Genomic DNA, 20,891 nt, shown 5'->3' on the forward strand with positions numbered 1-20,891 from the left:
ATTACCGGAATTCGTGGGTGTTCTACTTTCAGGAAAGAATATTCGTTTTTATTTAACACATTGTTGTCGATTCCTTCTTGGAGAAATTTCTCAAATTTGGCTATTATCTCCATAGTAGGGTTTTTATTCAATTTCCTGTACGTATTTACATCGTTCAATTGTCTTATAATTTCGTTTAAGTACATATCCTTATTCATAATAACCACACCTCCGCCTTTATCGGCCGGTTTTATCACAATAGAGTTGTTTTGTTTTAGATCTTTAATGGCCTGTCTTTCTTTAGCGGTTAAATTCTGGTTAAATTTGTTCAGGGGTTTTATTTTGTATAAATCCTCCAAACATGCTTTTTCAAACACCCTCATACTCTGTGTCTTTAAAAATTGGGGATAAAAAGTGGATTTTTTCTTAAAATCAGTATGTTTTGTTATAGACTCTTCTCTGTTACATATTTCCGCTACTTCTTCTTTTTGATTAAAAAATTTTTTAAGACATAACTTTCTGGTAAAACGATTAATATCGATAAAAGCTTCGAATTTGTTTATTGGGCAGCTCGGTGCATACTTAAAACCCTTACTTAAAATTTTTGTTTGTGTCGGGGATAGATTAACATTAGATAAGTTAAAAACCTTTATCTCATTAATGTCTTTTTCTTTCTCTGACTTATCTCTCCCTCCTCTATTTCCTCTTCTAGTAGTCTTTGCCTTTTTAGTGTTTTGAGGGTTTCTTTTCCCCTCCACCCCTGATCTAAAAAAATGTCTTCATTGTGATCGTCTCTTAATTTTTCGAATCTGTTTCTGGTTGGAATACGAAACGATTTTTCTTCCTCTGTTATAAAATTTCTATTCCCTCGTTGCTCACGTCTTGGTTTTGGGTCGTACTTAGGAGAAAATCTTTCAAATGTTCTAGGTCTGGTAGGTCTGAACATTTGGGGGCTTTTTGGTCCTCTCTGTACTACACTCGAATACGTTCTTTCGGTCCTAACTGGGGTTTTATTTTTCTGTTGGTCATACTGATTATATGGTTTAGGATAATTGTTTTGGTGGACTTGAGTTTTATAATTTCTCTTTTCATATCTCAGGTTATTTGAAGGAATTCTAGGGCGGTTTTGATCTCTTTTATTATTGCTTTTAGGAATTTTCCTCACCCTATTGTTTGCATAATCTTCTGTGTCTCTTTTAAATTTTTTCTTTTTATTCAAGATTATAGAGTTTTCTAATTTTTCAAGATTTATTTTTATCCTTTCGGATAGCATGTCAAAGTCTCTAGTGCCAACAAAAGGTTCTAATTTGGCACGTAGTTTATTGATGTTTTCATCAATTTCTTTGAGATCTTCTTTTCTTTGTGTTATGATTATGTTTATCATTGTTACCGAAAAGGATTCCAGAGCAGATGTCCAAATATTCATAAATTTGGAATTCTCTAGATCAAAAGTGGGGAATTTGGTGAACCTCAGCCCCCTAGGGGTTATTTTATCCTTAAGGTATTTTTCAAGCGTAAACACTTCCCATTTTACTTTAATTTCTCTGCTCAACAGTTTCTCTAATTGGTCAGTCATAAAATAAAATGCCAAGCCATGTGATAGATGGGGATGGTGACTGACTGGTTATAAACTTGTAAGCCGAGTGTAAGTGAAATACCATCACCACAGCCAGCGCCTCGAGATTCTGATATTAGTAGGTTGGGTCAGTAGTGTACAATACGTAGATATCCTGATCAGATCAGAGTCACATAGCCACGTAGAACCTTTTAGAATGACAGACAGGGCTGATTCAAATTTGAGCTGAGCTACCACCCTCAAAAGCATTGTGAGTTTGTTAAATAACGAATGCATTCTAAAACACAGACAAGAATATTCTATTACAGGGGTAGGCAACCTTTGGCACTCCAGATGTTGTGGATTATACCTACCATAATGCTCTAACAACATGCAAAGCATCATGGGTGATGTAGTCTACAACATCTGCAACATCTGGTGTGCTGATGGTTGCCCACCTTTGTTCTATTAGTTCACAATCATGAAGTAAATGAGAGAGATACATTGGTGAAGGATTAAGAGCCTACAGGGACATAACGTAACTGTTTAAAACATTAGCTGGCAACGATTGCTTCGGACATGTTTTCCTGGAAGCTGTAATAATGAGGACATTAGCCTAGTTACTAAGTATATGACCTTTCAGGATAATCTGGGCAGCTTGCCGCTCACACACACTCAGATAGGTCCTGTTACAGTCTTCATCGTCCCACATGGAAAAGGCAGAGAGTGTGACACAATCTTCAGCTTCATTGGATTTTGGTGGATTCCTCGACCAGAATCTAAAAAGAGGAGTAGTAACGTTTTAAATACAAAACATGAACAGAACTTGGAATTGGACTGGATTCCTTTAGCTAATAATTGTTTATGTCAGAAAATGACTCCAATTACTAGGGATAAAGAAATAGCTCAAATCCAGTAACTGTGTTATACTAGTGAGAACAATTCTAAAATAAAAGCTAAAAAAAAATAAAACTCACATTGTCGACTTATGCAATTATCCTTTATGTGTGAAATTCAAACAAACATTGGATACAATTTTGTATAATTTGTAATGAAACACTTTGTGGGAGAAATAATAAGTAAAAGTTGATGGTACAGGCAAGGTGCAACAGATGGCATCTCTACCGTCGGACATCTTACAGAGGGTCTTTCGATCTTGTAGAATCTTCCACACTGTTTTGTATGCACGTTCATGCGCAAAATTAAAATGACGATGCAAGCTTTCGGGTCTGGCAACCTTTTTTTGCCACAAGTTGAATAAAGAAGATTACAGCAATGAAGAAAGTAGAACTGGAGTTAAATATATCTCCCACTCTTTCCTCTGCCAAGGCTTCAACACCCACTATCTTACATAGGTGGACCTTTGCAAATAATCCACATCAACAAGTGGCTCTCCATCGAATAACCCTATATACAATCTAGCATTTCATAACTAGCGACATCTTGACATTGCAGATAAGTTGTTAACAATACTGATGCAAGCAAAACGGCTTTTCAACCTTTTCAACAACACTTTTGCAATTGCCCGTTTAATAAAAAAAACAGTCCTATGCCTTACTCCAAGTAGTCCAGTTGGAGCAACAGTCACACTTATCTAAAATGACTTTGTATTTTCGGGATTTTTATAGTGACCTCAGCAGCCCCCAAGATGCACTTGATCGGATTGGTTCTCTAGAACCACCGTTCTGTGATCTATTTGAAAATCCCACAATATCGCCACTTTGTTTGTGGTTTAATTTTACAGTCCTGGGTATATCAGTCTCAGGATCATTGGATTTTTTTTGTTATGACAACAGACGGTAAACCCAATTTTAGGTCAATCACCGTTTTCTAACTTTGGCTGTGTTTATAGCAGAAAAAGGTAGCAACATTTTTTTGGATTGCATTAAAAATTCTCATGGAATTCCGCACACAGTTACGGAAAAATTATTCCCCGGGGGGTGTGACATAATTTGTATAAGAATTGTTTGAATGTGCTAAAGAAATTAGCACCTATACTTAATCTATATCTGAACCACTAGGTGTCAGTGTGTGCATATAATTCAAACCATGCTCGATCCATTGCATTTCTTTAACCCCTTAAGGACCAAACTTCTGGAATAAAAGGGAATCATGACATGTCACACATGTCATGTGTCCTTAAGGGGTTAAAGGCAATCCTCCACAATCACAATTCTTAATCTTTAGAGATTATGCAGAAGTATAAATCTATTGGGTTTTTATTTTGGGTTTATAGAAATGATAGGATGCAGTGGGAACTGCTTTTATCATTTTTGGATGTTACATACATGAATTTGTATTCTCTTTTTAAATTGAATCTGTAACTTGTAGATGATAGAGTCACCTTCAGGTAAGTATAGACATAATGTATTCACAGTTCTGCAGGCAATAATAATAATAATTTAATTTTGTTTTAGAGGTATTAGGTCATTATTAGGGTGAAGGTTGTAGGAAGATTTTTTTTTTTTTTTTTTTTTTAAATTAAAGGGACTCTCCAGTGCCAGGAAAACAAACCGTTTTTGTTTTTGTTTGTATATTACTTTTGCCATTGGCATCCGGCAACAAATTTGCATAGAATTCACATTTCCCACCCAGATTTCTTGTTGTGGGCTGGCTGCCACCTTTTAACTTTTATCAGATAACTCCCCTATTTGCTATCCTTACGTGGGATTGTCATATTTAAGTACACCAAATAAGGGAGCTATCTGCTAAACAGCACCCTAATTAAGGTATCTTTAAATATGGAAATCTCACATAAGGGCACCAGTTTAGGGAATTATCTACTAAACAGCTAAAAGATCAAAATCCCAAAAGCCCTTTTCTTAATTTTAATCTTTCACTTATTTGTTATCCTTTTGTGAGACAGCAATATTTAAGGACACCAAAAAAGGGAACTATCTACTAAACACATACACGTGTAGAAACATCTGTGGTTGTGTGTGTGTATATATATATTTATATATATACACACACAATTTGAGACATACACCCACATAACCACAGACACACACACACAATCACAGACCCACACTTACAATCACATACATAAACACACATAATCACAACACACACACTTAACCACAGAGATGCACACACACAATCACACACATACACAAACACAATCACAGACCCACACACAATTACAGACACATAATCACAATCCTCACATATATACACACATTTAATAAGAGGTCCACCCAACCTTCCTCCCTTGCTTTGGGAGGGCTGGAGTGAAGGGCTGGTGGTCAGTAGTTGCTGCTGGGATCTCTGTGCTCTTCCTGCACAGGTCCTTCGCATGCACTGTAATGACGCCGATGCCAGAATTACGTCATATCCCAGCTGCTGGCTCACTGCAGGGCGAAGACAGTCAGACACAGTCAGATGCACAAAGTGATACACATATACTGTCAAATATAGCCACATGCACACAGTCCCAGGCACATAGTCACTCGCACACAGTCCCAGGCACATAGTCACTCGCACACAGTCAAACACACAGTTACAGACATTCAGTAACACAGTTACACACACACAGCTACAGGCAGACTGTAACACAGTTACAGGCAGCATCACACAGTCACAGGCAGACAGTCACACACACACTCAGTGAGATACAGACACTCACACACAGTCACACACACAGTTACAGGCAGACAGTCACACACACAGTCACAGGCAGACAGTCACAGACAAAGTCTTAGACAGTCACACACAGTCGCAGGCAGACAGCCACACATGCAGGCGATCATACACGCAGTCATAGGCAGCCAGTCACACACACAGTCACAGCCAGACATTCGCACACACAGTTACAAACACACAGTCACACACACACACAGTCACAGGTAGACAGTTACACACACAGTCAAATGCAGTCACACGCAGTCAAAGGCAGCCAGTCAAACACACTGTCATAGTCACAGGCAGACAATCACACACACAATCCCAGGCAGACAGGCAGACAGTCACACACACAGTCACAGGCAGACAGTCACACACACAGTCACAGGCATATAGTTACACATACAGTCACAGACAGTTACAGGAAGACAGTCACACACACACACACACACAGTCACAGGCAGACAGTCACACAGTCACACACTCACACACAGTCAGACAGTCATACACACACACAGTCACACATACAGTCACAGGCAGTCACACACACTCACAGGCAGACAGACACAATCACAGTTACACACACACATAGCACACACTCTCTCTCACTGGAGGAGTGGAGTCACTGAAGTTCCTGGTGTATAGTAGTTGTTGGAAAAGCAGGGACTCCTTCCTGCTTCCTCTCTGTGTTCAGCAGTAGCTGCAGCGAGTGGAGCCAATCTTTAGCTCCGCCCCTGCTGCCAATTTGACCCCGCCTCCACATCCAATCTGGCTCTGCCCCCAACTCGCCGAGAAGTTCTCCTGCTCCCGGCCCCTGCGTGTGTGAGCTGTCGGCTGCCCGACGCCCCTGCTGCCAAGGCACCCTGTGCAGCCACACAGCTTACAGAACCCCAAGCCTGACCAGCCCTGGTAGCACCCTCCTACCTTGTGGCACCCAGGGCAGACCGCCCGCCCCTTAGTACGCCACTGGTTTTACATTGCAACACTAGGTGCAGAAGGGACATAGCACCCAGACCACTTCAATGAGCCTACATTGTCCCTTTAATAAAATCAATTAATTTATTGTCAGGAATTGTGCAGAATTGTGCAAATATTCAGCATAACTGCAGACATAGTCAGCTAAGCTCTGATGGTGTAGATCGTTACCTAGGAGTTTTGTCATACGGCGTTCCATCAATCCAGCGCCAATATCCCTCTCTCTCATGATCTGACAGGCCAATCCAAGACTTCATTCCCACAATACTTTTGAGAAATACCTGAATCGGTGACAGGAATATATGCAAAATAAGCATGAGAACATGTGTAGGAGATAGACGCAGAGCACATTGATTCATTCATACTCTCTGCCGCAGACCATACTGTCCTATCACAACAATATATACCAGGTACATGTATTCACTTATACTCTCATTGTCCCAGGCTATACGGCTGCCCCATCACGCCAGTAAATACTGAACACTTTCACTCATACTCTCTTCCGAAGGTCAAACGGTCCCATCATACCAATAAATACTGAACTCATTCCTTCTCTCATACTTGCTGCCCCAATAAAAATGGACACGTTCATTCACTCATATGCTCTATCCCAATAAATAATGGACACATTCATTCACTAATACTCTCTGCGCTAGGTCATACTGCTCTGTACAGAGAATAAGTATTGGGCAAATTCCTTCACACATACTTAATGTCCAGATCATGTAGGCCCGCATTACCACTAGGTATGGGATGCATAGATTGAATCATAATAAGCTGTGCCCCAGGCAAAATGGCCTCATCACAATGAATGCTACAGACATTACATTATTACAAATATTTGTGGAAAGTAACAATTAAAGAATATGCATGACTTTTTTCATCAATATGAGTTAAAGTACAAATATTGGGCTTTACCTGCTCCTTCTCACTGTTAATTACAGCCAGATACCCGCCTTGAGTCCTGCACCAGTGACCACCCTGCATCCAGTTTCTAGTACCTGAAGATCGCAGATAGCAGGACAAGCCAAACAGCTGCCATTTAGAGGGGCAAAAATGGCACACAAGAACTGTAAGGGATAATAATAACAACGCTGTGAGGCCACTGTGTGTAGCAGGTACAGTCTGCTTATATCGATGACACTATGAGGTCATTCTGTGCGTAGCAGGTACAGTCTGTGTGTATCAGTGATGCTGTGAGGTTGCTGTGAGGTCACTGTGTGTGTAGTAGGTACAGTCTGTGTGTATTGGTGACACTGTGAGGTCACTCTGTGTGTAGCAGGTACAATCTGTGCGTATCAGTGACTCTGTGAGGTCGCTGTGAGGTCACTGTGTGTGTAGCAGGTACAGTCTGTGTATATTGGTGACGCTCTGAGGTCACTCTGTGTGTAACAGTGTGTGTATCGGTGACACTGTGAGGTCACTCTGCGTGTAGCAGGTACAGTCTGTGTGTATTGGTGACACTACGAGGTCACTCTGTGTGTAGCAGGTACAGTCTGTGTGTATCGGTGACACTGTGAGGTCACTCTGTGTGTATCGGTAACACTGTGAGGTCACCCTGTGTGTAGCAGGTACAGTCCGTGCGTATCAGTGACGCTTTGAGGTCACTCTGTGTATAGCAGGTATAGTCCGTGTGTATGGGTGACACTGTTAGGTCACTCTGTGTGTAGCAGGTTGTATATCAGTAACACTGTGCTGTCGCTCTGTGTGTAGCAGATTCAGTCTGTGTGTATCGGTGATGCTGTGCAGTCGCTCGGTGTGTAGCTGATACAGTCTGTGACTATCGGTGATGCTGTGAGGTCACTCTGTGTGTAGCAGGTACAGTCTGTGTGTATCGGTTACACTGTGAGGTCACTCTGTATGTAGAAGGTACAGTCCATGCGTATCAGTGACGCTGTGAGGTCACTCTGTGTATAGCAGGTACAGTCCGTGCGCATGGGTGACACTGTAAGGTCACTCTGTGTGTAGCAGGTTGTGTATCAGTGACACTGTGAGGTCGCTCTGTGTGTAGCAGGTACAGTCTGTGTGTATCGTTAACACTGTGAGGTCACTCTGTGTATAGCAGGTACAGTCCGTGCGCATGGGTGACACTGTAAGGTCACTCTGTGTGTAGCAGGTTGTGTATCAGTGACACTGTGCTGTCGCTCTGTGTGTAGCAGGTACAGTCTGTGTGTATCAGTGACACTGTGAGGTCACTCTGTGTGTAGCAGATTGAGTCTGTGTGTATCGGTGATGCTGTGCAGTCGCTCTGTGTGTAGCAGATACAGTCTGTGTGTATCTGTGATGCTGTACAGTCACTCTGTGTGTAGCAGGTACAGTTCGTGTGTATGGGTGACACTGTAAGGTCACTCTGTGTGTAGCAGGTTGTGTATCAGTGATACTGTGCTGTCGCTCTGTGTGTAGAAGATTCAGTCTGTGTGTATCGGTGATGCTGTGCAGTCGCTCTGTGTGTAGCAGGTACAGTCTGTGTGTATGAGTGACACTGTAAGGTCACTCTGTGTGTAGCAGGTTGTGTATCAGTGACACTGTGCTGTCGCTCTGTGTGTAGCAGGTACAGTCTGTGTGTATCAGTGACACTGTGAGGTCACTCTGTGTGTAGCAGATTCAGTCTGTGTGTATCGGTGATGCTGTGCAGTCGCTCTGTGTGTAGCAGGTACAGTCTGTGTGTATTGGTAATGCTGTGAGGTCCCTCTGTGTGCAGCAGGTACAGTCTGTGTGTATCGGTAACACTGTGAGGTCACTCTGCGTATAGCAGGTACAGTCCATGCGTATGGGTGACACTGTGAGGTTACTGTGTATACCAGCGGTATTCCTAGAAGGCATCATCTACTAGTAATTACTGTCACTCACTGTCGTTATCAGAGTCATTCCTTTGGCAGGTATTAAGAAATGCACTGCTCCTGGGAATGAGAATGTTCCTCTCCATGAAAACATTGTACTCTTTGCGCAGGGCACTGTAATTTTGGTGCACTGCTTGTCGCTGAAGCTTTATATCCTGGATCTGCCTCTGGTAATGTGTTAGGTTCTGGGTTAGATGAAAAAGCATGGTGTTTTGCAATGACTGATGTGCTTGCTGCATGGCAGAAAGGTTGCCGCTAAGATAGATGCTGCATGCTCGTTCCTCGTCCAACTCCATGAGCCCGCGGCTCTGGTTCTGACGCAGATCTTCCATTTCCTTTTGGATCCTGAACAGATGGTAATTGACCTGCAAATCTGAGACAGCACAGTTCATCACTCCTGCCAGAATATTTCAACTGACATCATCACTTCTCTCGAAAAAATATAACTCTGACACCATCACTTCTCCCACTGATTTACAACCATCATCACTGCTCCTACAGTTTTTCCATTATCAACACTTCACCTACAGTGTTACAACTATCATCACTTCTCCCATAGCATTACAATCTAAAGATCTATGTATTCCCGCACCTCTAGTGGTAAAAACACAATCTAGCCTCCCTTACCCTTCCTACATATAGTAAAATCCTATTTTTATTCCAGCTCTGCCCCTGATCTGCCTGTTTGGCTGACATCATCAAAAGTGTTGCTTAATGCATATCACAATGCTTTCTCATAGAAAAGCATTGGATTGGCTAAGACTGTCAAAGAGGCAAATCAAGGGTAGAGCCAGCACAAGCTAAACACAGCCCTGGCCAATCAGCATCTCCTCATGGAGATTAATTGAATCAATGCATCTCTATGAGTAAAGTTCAGTGCCTCCATGCAGAGGATGGAGACACTGAATGGCAGTGCTGCACTGCCCCAGGATGTACCTCTAGTAGCCATATGAGGAGTGGCCAGTGGAGGTATCCCTAGGCTGTAATGTAAACACTGCATCTTCTCTAAAAATACAGTGTTTACTCAGGGCCGGCCTTAGGGGTGTGCGAGCTGTGCGGCCGCACAGGGTGCCATTGCGAAAGGGACGCCGAGCGGCCGACACAGTTGGCACTCGGTCACTCACAGGCCGGCCTGAGTTATCTGTCTGAAGACTGCAGTGCAGAACAGGTTAAGTGACTTGTCTTGCGAATTTTGAGGCAAGCCGGGGCCATGAATCACGTTTATTGTGGTGCAGGAAGAGGAAGTCTGGAGCACGCAAGGGGAGCATGGGGGAGCGACACCACGTACCTCACAGTAATTTGAGAGAGGCGGCCAGGGCCAGTGCTTTTGTATTTGGATTCGGACTGGGACACTGTCAGGTGGGACCAGGGAGCAGCAGGTGATTATTCTTGATGTTATTATTGCTTTTTGTTTATTTTTATTAAACCGATTATGTTGTGATTAAGGGTGGCAGGGGTTTTGGTTTGGGTGGAGTTGTAGAAGGGGGCAGTGGTCTTGGTGAAGTGGCAAGGGAAGGGGGGAAAGGTTTTTGTAGAAGGTGAAGCAGGGTTTTTTGTAAAAGGTTTGTTGAAGATGGGCAGGGGTTTTATGGAAAGTATCAAGGGTTTTGTTGAAGGGGAGCAGGGGGCTTGTAGAGGGGTGAGCAATTGGGGGCAGGCCTCTTGTATAATGGGGGGGCAGAAGTTTTGTAGGAGGGAGGTTGGGGTTTTGTAGAAGGGGGCAGAGCTTTTATATAAGAGGGGCCAGAGGTTTTGTAGAAGAGGGGCAGTGTTTTGGTGAATTGGGGGCAGGGGTTTGTGGAAAGTGTCAGGTGTTTTGTTGAAGGTGGAGCAGGGGGTCTGTAAGGGGGGTCAGGGGTTTTATAGAATTGGAAGAAGGGCTTTTATTGAAGTGGGCAGAGGATTTGGTGAAAAGGGGCAGGGGTTTTGTAGAAGATAGCATGGGTTTTGGTGAAGGACAGGCATGTGTTTTGTTAAAGGGGAAGTAGGAGTTTTGCAGAGGGGGCAGGAGTTTTGTAAAAAGGGGGCAGGAGTTTTGTAAAAAGAGGGCATGGATTTTGTAGAAGGGGGCAAAAGTCTTGTAGTAGGGAGAGCAAGATTATTGTGGAAAGAGCAAGAGATTGGCTCGCACAGGGCGCTTGAACCCCTAAGGTCGGCCCTGTGTTTACTGCAAAAGGCCTGAAGGGACTGAAGGGACGATTATATTCACGAGAACAAATACAATAAGCTGTAGTTGATCTGGTGACTATAATGTCCCTTTAAAGGACAACTGTCACCTCAAAACTATTTTTTTTGAAACCTCTTCCATTAGTATACGACAGGATCCTTCAGCCATATACATACAAGTTATTGGACAGTGTTTGAAAACCAACAGTTAGTCTCTGTGGTTTTCCCTGATCTATACACGGAGTGTAGCCAGGGAGACCATAGAGACAGTCAGTTTTCAAACACTATGCAACCCAAGGTGCACGTATATCGCTGAAGGATCCTTTCATATACTAAAGAGAGGGATGTGTTTTTAAAAAATTGTTTACATATACTTCATTTTAAAAAAAATCCATTCAATACTTGATAAAATAATTATTCTATGAAAATGGTTTTGAGGTGACAGTTGTCCTTTAATTAACAGGGTTCCTATATTCACAAAAACAACTTTAGCTTAATGAATCTGTTTTTGTGTATAGATCATGCCTCTTAAAGGATCACTATAGTGTCAGGAAAACAAAGAGGTTTTCCTGACACTATAGTGCCCTGAGGGTGCCCCCACCCTCAGGGTCCCCCTCCCGTGGCTCTGAAGGGGTTAAAGCCCCTTCAGCCACTTACCTTATTCCAGCGCCGGGCTCCCTCGGCGCTGGTGACCTCTCCTCCCCATCCGACGTCAGCTCCCCCGTCAGACGTCACTGGAGCAGAATGTGCATTCGCGGCAAGTGCCGCGCGCGCATTCAAAGTGTCCATAGGAAAACATTTCTCAATGCTTTCCTATGGACGCTCTTCGCGATGGAGGCATAATATGCCTCCAGCATCTCAGATGTGCCTCTAGTGGCTGTCCGGAAGACAGCCACTAGAGGCTGGATTAACCCCAAATGTAAACATAGCAGTTTCTCTGAAACTGCTATGTTTGCATCTGAAGGGTTAAAACCTGAGGGACCTAGCACCCAGACCACTTCATTGAGCGGAAGTGGTCTGGGTGACTATAGTGTCCCTTTAAGTATCACTGTTCAATTCTCTGCCATTTAGTTGTTATATCACTTTTATTTGTTTATGCAGCCATAGCCACACCTACCCTGGCTGTGACGCACATGGAAACAAAAGATTTTATCTCCCGCTATCTAAATAAACTTTAATTACATACAGGAAGCTCCTGCAGGGTCTAGCAAGCAATTAACTGAGCAGTAGATAAGAAAGTCTAACTTAAAGGGACACTATAGTCACCTGAATAACTTTAGCTAAATGAAGCAGTTTTGGTGTAAAGAACATGCCCCTGCAGCCTCACTGCTCAATCCTCTGCCATTTAGGAGTTAAATCCCTTTGTTTATGAACCCTAGTCACACCTCCCTGCATGTGACTTGCACAGCCTTCCATAAACACTTCCTGTAAAGAGAGCCCTATTTAGGCTTTCTTTATTGCAAGTTCTGTTTAATTAAGATTTTCTTATCCCCTGCTATGTTAATAGCTTGCTAGACCCTGCAAGAGCCTCCTGTATGTGATTAAAGTTCAATTTAGAGATTGAGATACAATTATTTAAGGTAAATTACATCTGTTTGAAAGTGAAACCAGTTTTTTTTTTCATGCAGGCTCTGTCAATCATAGCCAGGGGAGGTGTGGCTAGGGCTGCATAAACAGAAACAAAGTGATTTAACTCCTAAATGACAGTGAATTGAGCAGTGAAATTGCAGGGGAATGATCTATAAACTAAAACTGCTTTATTTAGCTAAAGTAATTTAGGTGACTATAGTGTTCCTTTAACCCCTTAAGGACACATGACATGTGTGACATGTCGTGATTCCCTTTTATTCCAGAAGTTTGGTCCTTAAGGGGTTAAACAAAATTTGCAAGAACGGGAGATGGGTCTTTACAGGAAGTGTTAGGAAGACTGTGCAAGTTACATGCAGGGAGGTGTGACTGTGGCTGCATAAACAAAGCGATTTAGCTCCTAAATGGCAGAGAATATAGCAGGGAGACTGCAGAGGCATGATCTATACACCAAAACTGCTTCATTAAGCTGAAGTTGTTTTGGTGACTATAGTGTCCCTTTAAAGTTCAAATACCCTATTCTGGATTAGCAAAAATAATGAAAGATATTTTCAGTGTAGTAGGTTGCATTAGAATTGGCAACTGCCTGTCGGCAAACTTGGTTGAACAATGGCCAATTCTGTTGAATCTGAGCATGTGATTGTATATTTCCATAATTTGGTTAAATTTTTCTGCCATTTGGATGCATCTGGTCAGGTTAGAAATCTATGTTTAAGGTAATTTTGAAGTTGTTTTGTAAAACCTGCACATTGATAAATATTGGAAACAGTGTGGGGATTTAGCCATCACGCCCCGGACAGTTCCAGATTACTATTCCCTTCTGGGGAGAAAGGGTTAACTCCTTAGAATGGTACGTCATACTTTAATGAGTATTAATTTAGGTTGTAAAATGCATTTTATGATTATTATATAAACATGTATTTTTAATGAATAGTTTTTTTTATTTTATTTTTTTATACTTAACACTTTACCTGCTGGTTGTTTAAGTTTGTTGTTTGTTTTTTTATTGATGTAACCTTTTGAAACCGATCATCATGTTTTAACTTTTGAATGTTCTGTTAAAGCAGACATCGGATCATTTTTGATTGACTTTCTACCAATATTCGCCATTAGTAAATACGAGGATTGCAAATCCAGTTAAAATTTTTATTTTAGCCACATTTGGTCCATCTGAACCTAACCCAGAATTTATTGAATACCTACGTGAGCCTCCACATCATCAGAGCATGGCGTCTCCAGGAGCGCACAACCTCTATAGATAATGATTTCCACAAGAGTCTAATGGTTTATCATTGCAACTATCTTCTTTCTAGTCGTCAAAGGGTCAATATTAAACTGTATTCTTTGAATTAATGTAAGAGCAGTGTATACATTGTGACGTTGTAGCTGCACTCACATAGTGACATCAGAGACAAGGCCACAACTAGTAACAGGAAGAGCAGACACATCATCCCAGCCAGAGCCCAGCGCCATACGACAAGATGCTTCTTAGTCTTCAACCTGTAAAAGAGAACGGATCTGCAGGGCCCAGCGTTCCCTGTAAATACAGGCAGAACCCCCACCAAAAATCGCTCTATACCCCAAATACATCCTGCAAGGCACAATCCCATCCATTAATCCATAACTGGAGCTCTGATACTCATACACACTGCACATTACTATGAGTTTTATTGCTGTGGAACTCTGTGATACACTCATACACACTGCACATTACTGTTTTATTGCTGTGGAGCTCTGTGATATATTCATACAAATTGCACTTTACTGTGCATTTAATTGTTGTTTTTTGTCCATGTTTTTTGTCTATTCTACCCTCATACAAGCTACACATTGATGTATGTTTACATACACACTGCACATTACAGCGAGTTTTATTTCTTCTGAGCTTTTGATACACTCACACACTGCACATTAGTGTGAGTTTTATTTCTGTGGAGCTCTCTGATACACTCAAACACACTGCACATTACTGTGCGTTTTATTGCTGTGGAGCTCTCTGTGATACACTCACACACACCGCACATTACTGTGAGTTTTATTTCTGTGGAGCTCTCTGATACACTCATAAACTCTGCACATTACTGTGAGTTTTATTTCTGTGGAGCTCTCTAATACACTCATACACTCTGTACATTACTGTGAGTTTTATTGCTGTGGAGCTCTATGATACACTCACACACACTGCACATTACTGTGAGTTTTATTTCTGTGGAGCTCTATGATACACTCATAAACTCTGCACATTACTGTGAGTTTTATTTCTGTGGAGCTCTCTAAAACACTCATACACTCTGCACATTACTGTGAGTTTTATTTCTGTGGAGCTCTCTGATACACTCATACACTATGCACATTACTGTGAGTTTTATTTCTGTGGAGCTCTCTGTGATACACTCACACACACTGCACATTACTGTGAGTTTTATTTCTGTGGAGCTCTCTGATACACTCACACACACTGCACATTACTGTGAGTTTGATTTCTGTGGAGCTCTGCATGCAGGGATTTTGTTCTGGAATTATTACTCACTCATTCTCGCTGGAGAAATGTGCGTCATCCAGGGTATTCCTGCGTTCTGCCTGGTTCTGCCAGGTGTGGTCAGCGTATAATTCAAACTCCATCTGTACTTGGAATACACTGACACAGACAAGCACTGGTTTACAAGACACGGTCAGCCGTGCCAACTTATGTTATGTTCCTCCTGTTCTGTTTCCCATCTGATGATATCTAGAGATTTCATGGCCACTCTATTTATAATATGGCATTGTGCTTGGTTTGTGAATGCTACAATCACAGATACAGTGTTATAAATTCCTCCACAACACATTCTTCATCTCTCTATATGTACAGCACACTGTGTTAAGGGAACAGATTAAAGATTCTTTAAAATTTAAACGCAACCCTAACTATGATTGCAATAAAAGGGGTCATGGCGGACAATTTGCCATATGATCAATGAAGCAGCACCATGCCTGCCCTTTACAGTTAGAGTTAATGGAGCGACAATCATTTAAAGTGTGAGCAAGCAATATTCGCTAAGCGTGAGACATTAGGGTTAATGATCAGTTTCGGGAAGGTAGAGGGTTAATGGAGCAATGCTCTGCCTGCCTTTGACAGGTTACATTTTAATTGAAATAGCTGTTCAGCCATTCTGTGAGTTAGAATTATTGGAGTGATGCTCTGTTGGTCTGTGGCACTACTGGTAAAAAAAGAGAGATACTCTGCAGAGCGTAATTGTGCTAACAGTTACGGTGGTTAGTGGTTAATTGAGCAACGCTCGGCTAGTCTATGACAAGGCAAACCTAGCGACGTATAGCCAGTAAATGATGGCAAAAGGTTAAATGAGCAATAATCTGCCGGGTTGTGATAGTCTGAGTTTATTCAGAGTTTTGTCACCTTGGCGCAGTAAGAGTTTATAAAGTGATGCTGTGCCGGTCTGTTAAGGGTTAATAAAACAATACTACTACTGGTTGGTAGCACAGTAAGGGTTAATGGAGCCATGACACAATACTTAAGCAATGTTCTATCAGTGTTTGAAACAGCTGTTAGGCCTTATATGATGAAATACTAAAATCAGGAACCAAAATAAACCCCTTTACTGAGTAAGATACAGAGGGTTTATACAGCCCAAATTAACTATAACAAAATGTCATTTAGAACCACAAAATGCCAGGGAATTAGGGGAATGAAGACACCTAGGAAACATTGGTCATCCTTATCATGAATGTTGGGTCTTGTTAATTAAGGGATTGCGCTGTAGATCTGTGACACTGTAAGGGTTAATGAAGTGATGCACTGTAGATCTGACACGGTAAGGGTTAATGAAGCGATGAGCTGTAGGTCTGACACTGTAATGTTAACTGAAGTGATGATCTGTTGGTATGTGTAACACTAATGCAGTGCTAATGAAGTGATGTAGGTCTGTGACACTGTAATGGTAACTTAAGTGATGATCTGTTGGTATGTGTAACACTAATGCAGTGCTAATGAAGTGATGTAGGTGTGTGACACTGTAATGGTAACTGAAGTGATGATCTGTTGGTATGTGTAACACTAATGCAGTGCTAATGAAGTGATGTGCTGTAGGTCTGTGACACTGTAATGGTAACTGAAGTGATGATCTGTTGGTATGTGTAACACTAATGCAGTGCTAATGAAGTGATGCTCTGCTTGTCTGTGACACATTACAGGAACACTACAGTGTTAGGAATACAAACATGTATTCTTAACACTATCATGCTGGAGTACTCCGGCCCCAATCTTGACAATCTCTTCCTGTTAAAGACTAACACACACCCCTGCCCACCAACACTGGCAGATTATTTATTAATTTAAATCCACCCAGCCTCCCTACCTTTGGGACCTGGGGTCCAGTGGGGCTGCTGGCCTGGCTGCTTGGGCAGGCGTGCAGGCAGTTGACGTCATATTCCGGCTCCCGGCATCACTCTGCGGTGCATGAGGGAGCTGAGCGGAGAGAGCTCACAAATCAGCGCTCCCTCGCCGCCCGCCTTGGAACTCAGCTAGCCACCTGCCACCAGGCTAACAAGGTATTTGCCTGGGCATTTGGGGGCGGCGTTTTATGCCGACCCCTGAAAAGTGCAGCCCAAGGCAAATATGTCCCTGCCTGCACCAATCAGCATCTCCTCCTAGAGATGCATTAAATCAATGCATCTGTAAGGGGAACGTTCAGCATGTCCATGTAATGCGTGGAAACGCTAAACGTAGGTGCCACACACAGTGCAGCACAGATAAGGGCAGCGTCTCTAGTGGCCGTCTGAGTGACTGCTAATAGAGGTGTTCCTACACAGCAATGTAAAAGCTAACTTTTCTCTGAAAAGCCTGCAGGTACAGGCTATAGACTCCAGAACTACTACATTGATTAAGCTGTAGTGGTTCTCTTGACTATAGTGTCCCTTTCAAGGTTCCTTATGCCAAGCATCAGCAAGTATTTCATGTAGAGATAGTTAAAGGAGTACTATAGGCATCAAAACGTTAGCTTAATGAAGGAGTCTCACTGCTCAATTTTCTACCATTTTAGGAGTTAAATCACTTTTGTTTCTGTTTATGCAGCCCTAGCCACACCTTCCCTGGTTTTGACTCACACAGCCTGCATGGAAAAAAGTTTAATTTTCAAACAGACATTAACGTGCTTTAAAAAAAAAAATATTAATTCCCGGTTCGGGGGCTGACCGCTGAGCTGAGAGGATGCAGGGTAGAGCTGCTCCTGATCTTCCAGGCAAACACTGCTGAATAATGGGCATAAACAGCCTCCAATCGATTTCTATGGGCCACCAACTGAGAGGTGACACCATGGAGCACAAGTTGACACCAAACAAGCAGCAGAACCTGCAGGTCTCACCGAGGAAACTGTCGCGGCCTACAAGCATGGTCGGCGCGGGGGAGATGGCTGCACCCCTGCCGCCATCAACAGCAGAAATCTCATGAAAGGGCCCTTGTCTTCCCCCCCCCTCTCCCCTATGGACCAGTGGGGGTTATCCCGGTCCCAGGGCACCTGCATGCTGTAGGACGGCATCCCTAGACGCAACTAGCTAACCCCCAAATGGTGGCAACCAACACTGGGCCACCCGACATAGCAACAGGGTCGGACACGCTGGTACGGCTGGATGCCATATTCGCAGCCTTCTGGATGAAAAGCGCTTGCCTACCCCCTAGAGAAGCACTCACTCCTGGCACTACACACACGCTACCGCCCAAGAGGCACAACACATCGCATAAAACTAGCTCGGAAATGGCGCCGCAGACGGTGTCTTCTACTTATAGCTTGCAAAGCGGCACACCCGCACCCGGCAGCAGCTACCTCAAAACACAAGCATTTGCAGACTCTGACCAAGCCAAACCACCCACCTCTGCCCGAAGCGAGGTTTCAGAAGAACTTGCAATCCTTCCTGAGGAGTTACCTTGCACCTATAAGGAGCATCTGGCAAACCACTCCAGGCAGGACCAACATCAGCTTCACAGCACATCTCCATGTGAGTGTCCGACCAGACCAAAACAAGAGACTCAAGTAAGGGCTCCATACTGCCCCAACAGGGCATTGGCTGACCTCGACACTGAGCTGCGGACACTAACCCAGGCACAGAACTCCCTGCAGGACTTCCACTCCCACGGCCAGTTGTAGAGGAAGCCCATTGTTAATCTATTAGTGCATATATACACATTGTATATCCTCTCCTCTATAGCTACCACCTTACCTTAAACCCCAGACGACCTAATGTGTATCAATTTTAGCCTGAACTACACTACATAATTTCTGCCTATGCTAGACCAGCTATAAATGTCAATAAGACAGAAAATACATGTTGAACCTTAGTCCACTCGTTAAACATATAATTCTATCTAAGCCAGCAATGTTAGCTACTATAGCCTGTTTAATTTCATTTTCATGCTTAATGTTGATATCCACTGACATAGCTACCTACGCTTGTTTATATTATCTATACCTTAAAACGTGCTATAACGTCAATGCCATATCTGTGAATTATTGTGATATTAATGTGCTTACAAATGCTGTTGTGGCATCGTAAGAAGTTTTGTTATCCCTTCCACAATAAAAAACTGTAAGTTTGACGTTACTCACACACAGGAGGCTATTAACCGAGCAGGAGATAACCACACTGTGCAATAAAGGAACCTAAAATATCTAGGTTCCTTTTCAGGAAGTGTTTAGGTAGGCTGTGCAAGTCACATGCAGGGAGGTGTGTATAAACAAAGTGATTGAACTCCTAAATGGAAGAGAATTGAGCAGCAATACTCTACTTGTGTGGCACAGTATGGGTTGATACAGCAATGCTCTGCCAATTTGTGACACAGTAACAGTTAATGAAGGGGTACTCTGCAAATATTTCCCCAGTAAGGGTTAATGAAGCCATGCCTTGCCCGTCGACACAATAAAGGTAAATGAATCCATGCCCTGCCTATCTCTGTGGGAGTTGATGAACTCCTTTGCCAGTCTGAGATATATTAAGGGTTAATGAAAAGCCGCCCTGCCATTCTGTGACACAATAAGCATTAATGAGGCCATGCCTTGCCATTCTTTGACAAAGCAGGTTGCAAAGACATGTTCTGCCAGTCTGTGATACAGCAAAAGGTTAATGAGGAGTTATTCTGGCAGTCTGAGTTCTGAGAATCCTCTTGTAATGGCATGGTGTTAATTCTGCAGTAAATGTTAATGAGAAGGTATTTGTCATTCTGTGATGCAGTGAGCTGTGTTAGTTAATAAAGCATTGCTCTACTTAACTGTAAACCCAGCAGGGATTTAAGATGCTGTGTCGTTTCTCAAGAGTTAATGGGATACTATTGGTGGCACTCAGGGATCTGTACTTGGACCCATTCTCTTCAATATTTTTATTAGTGATACTGCAGGTCTTGATGGTAAGGTATGTATTTTTGCTGATGATACTAAGATATGTAACAGGGTTGATGTCCCAGGAGGGATAAGCCAAATAGCAAATGATTTGGGTAAACTAGAAAAATGGTCAGAGTTGTGCCAGCTGACATTTAATATGGATAAGTGCAAGATAATGCATCTTGGACATAAAAACCCAAGGTCAGAGTACAGAATATTTAATAGAGTTCTAACCTCAACATCTGAGGAACGGGATTTAGGGGTGATTATGTCTGATGACTTAAACGTAGGCAGATAATGTAATAGAGCAGCAGGAAATGCTAGCAGAATGCTTGGTTGAATAGAGAGTGGTATTGGCAGGAGAAAGAGGGAAGTGCTCATGCCATTGTACAGAACACTGGTGAGACCTCACTTGGAGACCATATCTTCAGAAGGATATAGATACCTTAGAGAGAGTTCAAAGAAGGGCTACTAAACTGGTTCATGGATTGCAGGATAAAACTTACCAGGAAAGGTTAAAGGATCTTAACATGTATAGCTTGGAGGAAAGACGAGACACGGGGGGATATGATAGAAACATGTAAATACATAAAGAGAATCAACACAGTAAAGGAGGAGACTATATTGAAACGAAAAAAACTACCACAACAAGAGGACAGTCTTAAATTAGAGGGGCAAAGTTTTAAAAATAATATCAGATGTATTACTTTACTAAGAAGATAGTGGATGCATGGAATGGCCTAACAGCTGAAGTGGTAGAGGTTAACACAGTAAAGGAGTTTTAAGCATGCGTGGGATAGG

General features: G+C 42.5%; 1 protein-coding gene across 1 annotated transcript; it reads right to left on the bottom strand.

Annotated features, from left to right (window-relative positions):
• Positions 1-1,599: 1,599 nt before the first annotated feature.
• LOC134575029 (C-type lectin domain family 10 member A-like) lies at positions 1,600-15,533 on the bottom strand. The gene is made up of 6 exons (XM_063434161.1): positions 15,254-15,533; positions 14,120-14,223; positions 8,981-9,343; positions 7,049-7,200; positions 6,302-6,411; positions 1,600-2,313 (listed from the first exon to the last, which is right to left on the bottom strand). Exons 1-6 carry the CDS (start codon positions 15,343-15,345, stop codon positions 2,151-2,153), a joined length of 984 nt encoding a protein of 327 aa, XP_063290231.1. The 5' UTR covers positions 15,346-15,533; the 3' UTR covers positions 1,600-2,150.
• Positions 15,534-20,891: the final 5,358 nt, after the last annotated feature.

This window comes from Pelobates fuscus, chromosome 10, assembly GCF_036172605.1.
Source record: "Pelobates fuscus isolate aPelFus1 chromosome 10, aPelFus1.pri, whole genome shotgun sequence".
Lineage (NCBI taxonomy): Eukaryota > Metazoa > Chordata > Amphibia > Anura > Pelobatidae > Pelobates > Pelobates fuscus.